The sequence below is a fragment of the Oryzias melastigma genome, linkage group LG18 (genome assembly GCF_002922805.2).
Source record: "Oryzias melastigma strain HK-1 linkage group LG18, ASM292280v2, whole genome shotgun sequence".
Lineage (NCBI taxonomy): Eukaryota > Metazoa > Chordata > Actinopteri > Beloniformes > Adrianichthyidae > Oryzias > Oryzias melastigma.
The window spans coordinates 10,613,826-10,621,426 of record NC_050529.1 but is presented as its reverse complement, the minus strand read 5'-3'; the positions used below and the strand labels follow the sequence as shown (position 1 = coordinate 10,621,426).

The following is a 7,601-nucleotide window of genomic DNA, read 5'->3' as shown; positions in this document are numbered from 1 at the left end:
AGCTAGCAGCAGCTCTTCCCATTGTTTTACACACCCTTTCACAGCTTCTATTTAGTTGCGTTTTGTGTTTAGGCCAACTTCTAAAGACGTTAAAGACCCACTCCAATCAAAATCACATTTTTTTTGTGTGTTTTAACATATTCTTGTTGCATTTGTCTCATAGTAGATGACCTATATGAAATAATTTACGATTAAAACTGTTTTTTTTTGAGTATTTCATTATTCAAATTCTGTTGGATCAGAAAACCGGATGCTAGAAAAACCTGGAGCTAATGACTCAACTACTGACTCGGCGTACCAAAGTCTCTCTTACCACTCCTCTCTGGAACATGTTCATTTTCCTCGTCCGAGCTAGCCTCTACATTGATCTTCCGCCGCTAATGCTAGCTTGGCCTATAAGCTCACGTGTTAGCATGCAGACAAAGCTCCCAGTGGTGAGTAGGGGAGAGGGGCGGGTTTTTCTGAACCAACAGTCCCGCCCACAAGGCAGAATTGAATTTCTAATGAGCTACTGCCGCTGGGCTTAAAATATATCTTAAAAAACAACAAAGACTTTTCGGTTTTGGCTAAAAACTCAAATTAAAAAGCTGCTGGGAACGGTTTGACAAAAGGAAAAAAATGGTTGGAGTGGGAGTTTTTGTTTAATATATTTAGTCATTTGTAAATTAATAGAAAATTAATGATTAGAATCGGATATTGGCCATATAACCAAGTCTGAATCTGGAATGTAGTTTGCTTGTTTTTACACTTGATCCAAAGTGGAAAACAGTTTTTACAGGACAAACCACAACCGAAACCATCAATATTTTTTTGTTCTGTAAGTTTTTTGCTAAAGTTTCTGCGTTAAATTCTTCCTTAAACATCTCAAGTCCAATACACAATTTTCCATGACGCTTTAAATGTTTAGTTTAAGATCGCATGTTATTTATGAGCACTGCTGATTCATAGAGGTAGGCAATTTCCCCCTTCATTTTTCCTTATTTCTCTCCTCCTCCTCATGCGCCTTATTTCTCTCCTCTTCTCCTCCTCCTTTCCTTCAGCCAATCAGGCCACACCTCCATGGCAACCGTCAGCGAGGGTAAAACATCCACAGATGGTGTTGAGTAGAGCGAGCAGCAGGCGCACTACGAGATCAAGTGTGGGAGCGTGTTTGTTTGTGCGCCTGCGAGACGGGTTGAGACAGACCCACTGAGTTGAGAAGAAGGCAGGAGAGTAAAAAAAAAAAAGGAGGGACAGGTGACAGCTTGAGGGATGAGGGTTTGAAGACGAGGGAAGAAGAAGAAGAAGTGCCTTTCTCTTCTCCGGGGAGCAGGAGGTAAAACAAATATTTAAGCGTCCACGTGTCGATTCGAGCGCAACATCCCGGAGACGCGCTCACCGATGAAGCATCCCTCTGAGCTGACCCGAAGTCCACTCTGACACGGCCAGAACCGCTGGAGGACAGGAAGAGGACTCCTGCCCCAAAGTGGCTCTCCATTAAACTTAACTGTCTCCCTTCGGATTTCTTTCTTCTTTTTTTTTTTTGTTTTTGAAACTCCGCTTGTGCTGACCTCTCCGAGCCCCACCGCCCCTTCCTGAGGAGCAAAGATGAGCTGCAGGAAAAGGTGCAAGCGGGAGATCCTCAAGTTCGCTCAGTACCTGTTCAGACTAATCACTGGCACACTGAACACCGGTAAGACTTTGACAACAGCTGATCTGACCCCCTCCTGCTCACTGCGCTTTTTCTTTCAACACTTTTATCACATCACTGGAAAGACATGATTAAACTGCATCAAATAATGAATTTAAGGTATAACGTCTACGATAACTGGTTTATTCCCCTTTGTTTTCATGAGTTTCCATGCAGTTTCTAAAATATTGAACATGGCAGGTTAATATTGCATGAGGCTAACTCTTAAAGTAGTTTCAATGACTTTCACTGAGATGATATCAGGCTGCAAAGCATATTGTGTTATGAGCCTTTCTAATGAATCGGAGGCTTTAACGAGATTAGACGATGGATTCTGGCGGATTACCAGTAGATTACTTTGTGGAGGTTTAAATAAAGTGGTTTCAGATTGTGCATGAAGATTTCAGGAGTATTGTTTTGGACAACATGATCGACTGCATGGTTTTTTTTATTATTCTGTGGTTTTGAGCGTGGGAACATTTTTTTTTTTTTAATAATAAATCATGCCAATTTACATGATTTAAAAAAAAAAGCAAAGTGAAGCACAGCTGTGGCCTATTTCCTTCAGTCTCCTTGACCTTGGAGGCGTTGAGAATTGGCGGCGAGGATGGAGGAGGGCGGCGTCGGCGGGCCGTTCCTCCATCAGATGGTTTTCAATCAAACCAATTAAATGTTGAGGTTGTGGATATTGCAGAGCTTGAAGCGACCCGTCCACAGCATTAAGACAGAGGAGCATAATGACGGTTGCCATAGCGACCTGCAAGACTTTTGCAACGCTTGTTAGGTAATGAGACGATTAGCGTTCTCCAGTTATTTCCTTTAATGTTCTAAATGTCATGTTGATGCATTTTGCGAAACAATATGGATTTCCTTTGAGAATCACATTTTTTGGGGAAAAAAAAGTTTGATTTTCTAACTTTAGGTTCAAAAGTGTATTGTTTTCAAGCCCTGACAGCAACAGTGCTGACTAAACACAACTTGAAGAGTGGTAAAAGTCCAACAGTCAGCAGAATGGCTCCGTATTGAGCGATCTGCTTGTTTTAAAGGACTGCTCTATCTTTGTTTTGATCTGTTCTGTCATGCATTTTATACACAGACAAAATGACTTTTCCAGGAGGGATTTTCTTTACTCCGTCTTCCAGCCTAACATGGTCACAGAGTCTACCCACCACCATCCCGACCGCATTGAAACTTTTAACGCAATCAGAAAATGTCGTTTCGATTTGTAAAGAATTGGAGCGAGTTCACAAAAAGAGCACGGGAGTCTGCAAAAATCAGTGGAGCTTTTACTCCAAAAGGCGTGCAAATCAATGAGTACAATTGAAAGGAAGTTTTTCCGGTTGGACGAGTGTAAAGTAAAAGTCAGAATTTATTTCGTAAGTTTTGCCTCCAGTTTCCCTTTTTTAGGGCACAAGTTTGTCACTACAACATCTGCAGCTGCTTAAAATGTCATTTTAGTAGATTTATTAAAGTGTGACATGATGGGATTTTTAAGGTTCGACCGATAAATACAACAACATAAAAATCAGTCACTAAAGCTGGGATTTTCTAAAAACAATAATAATAATAAGTGAATAATTAAAGTCAACTTTATTAGCGACATCCTCATAACGTAAAAAAGCCAATTTCTGAATATTATGCATTATTATTATGGTTATATTTCCATATTTGGAGTAAAAACTCCTATTTTCTGTATGTTCAATGCAGATTTCTTTTATTTTGAAGTCTTCTGTTTCCTTACTGACTTCCTTCTGCAAAAAAAAAAAACTTAAAAAATGTTTAAAAAAAAGCACTTTAAAAATAAATGTGGAGTTTTAAAAGTTATAAAAAGCATAATAATTCACTGGTGTGTATAAATATTGACAAAAAATATATGTGAACAGCCTCATAGTGCTATAATATTAAAATGCTAAAGCAGAAAGTTTTCAGGCACACATGAGCAGCTCTGCGTGATAATTTAGTGCCCTAACTCTATTTAGAGTGGAAGAGGTTTGTTTACACTCACAATATATAAAAAAAAACAACTTAAGCACTTTATAGACCCTCATTATAAATGCGTACTGGAACGAAATATCTCAAAAAAAGAACAAATCCTCTTTAAAGCTCACAAAAACCTATCAGCATCCAAAGTACTGCAGCTACAAACTACTTTTTTATCTCTGTCATAAAAACTAAATCCAGACTGCAGCAACTTTGGATCACATTAACAAATAAATGGCTCATTTACTCCTTTTAAGACAAGTTCCTCTAGCAATAGTACAACTTTTCTGCACATTGAATATGGGTTAGGCCCAGGGATTAGCCAGCCCCGCCATGGGGTGCAGGTAGATTATCAATGGGGCGATTCTGGTCGTTGGGGTGTTATAACGGATCAGTTCATCTATCCATATAATCTTTTTGAAATGACTTCTAAGTTTTATGTTGGATGCTCTTCCTTACACTATCTTTAGCTTTTATCGGGCTAGGGACGGGCACAAGCAGGAGGTTGTCCCCTGTTGGGGCGTCTATTTTTTATCTGTACGTCCGTCCATCCTTATGTTTTTTTTTTATTTGTTTTGATTTCTTTAGTATTGTTATAATTAATATTTTTGTAATCTTTAATTATTTATTGAATCGTGGATTTTTGGGGACATTATATATTTTTTTATTTATTTATGGGGGGGTCATTTTGGGGGGCCACCCCCTGCCAATTCCTATATCCGGCTTTGGTTGTTGATCATTTCAATGAGGTGAATGCAGCCCCAAAACTAATCAAATGGTGTATACTTGTATAGAGTTTTTTTTAACCATCCTTGAAAGCCCAAAGTCTAAAATTCAAGGGGCCTCTGGTCACACGCAAGACGACGTCAGAGTATATCTATAAACAGAGGTGGAAGTCGTAACTTTCACCGGTTGCGTAAGCGGAAATTTCCTAAACTTTAGAAAACCCCTTTCAAAATAATATTTTAAAACCTTTTTAGAACTATCAACTTTTATGTCCTTGTGAAACAGCTGAAAGGGTCAAGAAAAAACGGGAAAAGGTCAAAAGCTTTAAGCGAAATTTTTGTTGTGGCCGGCTCCGACAGGCGGAGGGAATTCTGGCTATAAATTTTTGGGCGCCATATTTTTTCTCCGTAGCCAGATTCTCTTGTAAAAGTCACACACTAATGGCGGCTCCGCTGCTGAACACCAATATTCCACCAGAGGCTTTTTGGGGTCCAGTGTCTTGTCCTAGGACACTTCAACACCACCTTCCGATCAGAGGTATGGTGTTACAGTAAATCAAAGAACATAAACACTGGAGCTCTGCTGTTAAAGAGCTATTTTCTTTATCATGACGTGCAATATTTCCTTTAAAAAGTCCATCAATAAGTCATGTATTCGTATAAATGAGGCATTTATGGATTCAATTACATCTCATGCTGAGCTCTTAATGTCTATGAACCGTATCCCTAACTTTTGTTAGTTGTTGTGTAGAGCAGGGGTCCCCAAACTACAGCCTGTGGGCCGGATCAGGCCCGCCTCCACATGTGGCCCGGCCCCCCACACACTATCTGAAACGCTCATCGAGATCCACATAGATCGCGACTTTTTATTCCACCGTTCTGCAGTCAAACGATGACGGGAGATGGACTATTTTAAATTTCTTTATTATTATTCATTTTCTTTTGTACGTTTTTTTTTTACATCTATAGCTCTTCAGCTCTTTAAGCTATTAAAATATTCAGATCTTTTTATGCTACCTTTTTTGACTGTTTTGGCAATTACGAATGATTTTTAGGCTATTTTGGAGTTTAGCTAATATTTTAGGCACAGGCTAGTTATTTTGGTTAATTTGGGCTCTTCTTCAATTTCTTAGGTTAATTTGGAGTTTAGCTAATATTTAACTACATGCTAGCTGTTTTGACTTATTTAGGATTTTTTTTTGTTTGTTTTTGAGGCTAATTTAGAGCTTAGCAAATATTTTATCGTTATGCTAGCTGTTTTGGCTAAATTACACATTTCCATTTGTTTTAGGCTAATTTGGAGTTTAGCTAATATTTTAGCCACAGGCTAGCTGTTTTGGCTAATTTAGATTTTTTTTTCCATTTATTTTTAGGTTAATGTGGAGTTTAGCTACATGCTAGCTGTTTTGACTTATTTAGGATTTTTTTGTTTTTTTTGTTTTTGGGACTAATTTGGAGCTTAGCAAATATTTTATCTTTATGCTAGCTGTTACTTGGACATACATTTTACCAGTTTTTTTTTTTTTTAGGTTAATTTGGAGTTTAGCTAATATTTTGGCTACATGCTTGCTGTTTTGACTAATTTAGTATTTTTTTTTAGTTTGTTTGGCTAATTTGGCATTTCGCTAATATTTTAGCTAGCTATTAACTTCAGCATTTTCAGCTATTAGCTTTAGCAGTTTTAGTTATCAATTCCTGCCCCACACCAGAGAAGAAAACAGTCATGTGGCCCTCAAAAAAAAAGTCAGGGGGCCCCTGGTGTAGAGCATCAGAGCGTTTCCAGTTGGTTGGTCTTCCAACGTGTCACATTCGGTGTTCTCACCCAACCTCTTATAAACAGTCTGACCTGAGCCGAGCCGGCCGTATTTGGATGACCAGGAGACGACGGTGATAGATGGAGTCAGTTAGCAGAGCATGTGATTTTAATTGAGATCTTCACTGTCCTTGAACACCCCATTACTTTATTGACCGCTTTTGTTACTAAGGCCGGCCCGCGCACACACGGGGCAGGTTTGGTTCCACGTTTGTTCCCGTCCCGTTAACCAATACGTGTAAAGACAGAACAGATCAGGACTTTGGACAATAATTTGTATTCATGCGGCGACTACTGCAACGGCAGCTTTGAATTTTTTGTATCCGGCGGGGGAAGGAAATTACAGATGCGCCAGATTCCGCGGTGTCAGCAAATATTCAATCCTTTGAAAAGCAGACAGTTATTGGCTGCGCACACCAGGGGAAATCTTCAATTACTCCACTGTTTCCACCGTGGCCTCTGTGACAGACGAGCAGGGAGGGCGTCCGGATCACGCAGATCTCCTAAAGCAGGATTTATTTGTCGAGCGACGCTTTCTCAAGTTTGTTTGTTGGGTAATCAATGCGACGCTCTCAACACGCCTTATCTGGCGCTTCATTTGTGTGGCGGCGCTCTAAATCTGTCGCTTGCTCCGGCTTTTTTGTGAGTCTTGCACCTCGCCTGCTTTCTTCACGGCTGTCAGGCTCTCCAGCCTCTGCAATGCATCATCCTTTCCCTCTCGTCAGAATGCCTGTTGCTCGCTCCTTTCATCATAATTGACATCACAGGACCCCCCCATCTCCTGTACACAAACATCGAACAATAAAAAGGGAATTTTGTAGCTGAAATAATCCGAGCTTTTACAAAGAATAGAAAGAAAGCCCTGTTTAAAAAAATCTGCTTCATCAGCTAAATTGGATTTCTTTTGCTTTTCTTTTCTTTTCCTTCGCTTTGATGGATTTTTCTGCAGCTCAGTGATGTGATGTGGAAATCCATACCTCATTTAACTGACACCTCAGCTTTGCAGCATCTGGACTTGACGGACCTCATTTGGAAAGATCTGGACATTGGAAGGACTGAGTCCAGGAAAACCTTGACCGGTAGATCGACACCTAAAATTGAACACCAGTGAACGGAAGTCAAACTTAAACTCAGTCAATACAAAAATAAAGCTTTTTGGCGTTATTTTTCTGATGATGTAGGACATATATTTTTAAAAAAGTGTTTAATTTTTCAAATCTTTGAGATAGGAATAGACAAAAATGGAAAAATATATTTATTATGTTGAAAATCCTTGTATGTCTGGTACAAAACTGAAAAATGACAAGTTTTTATACTAAATTAATGTTTTTTTTTTTCAATACTTTTAGATTATATTACAGCTTTATACCTTGTTACATTAGCCCACATGGAGCTCCAGACCAGTTAGAACCAG

At 39.2% G+C, this 7,601-nt stretch overlaps 1 protein-coding gene across 8 annotated transcripts in view; it reads left to right on the top strand.

Annotated features, from left to right (window-relative positions):
• kcnip4 (Kv channel interacting protein 4) overlaps positions 1 to 7,601 on the top strand; it is a 153,929-nt gene that overhangs the window by 56,763 nt on the left and 89,565 nt on the right. Inside the window, exon 1 of one of the 8 annotated variants that reach the window (XM_024287945.2) lies at positions 1,039 to 1,672. The exons of the other annotated variants lie outside the window; for them this stretch is intronic. Coding sequence (XP_024143713.1) covers positions 1,588 to 1,672 — 85 coding nt within the window. The 5' untranslated portion in view covers positions 1,039 to 1,587. Of the gene's footprint in view, positions 1 to 1,038; positions 1,673 to 7,601 lie in introns of those variants that run through there. 8 annotated transcript variants of the gene reach the window in all.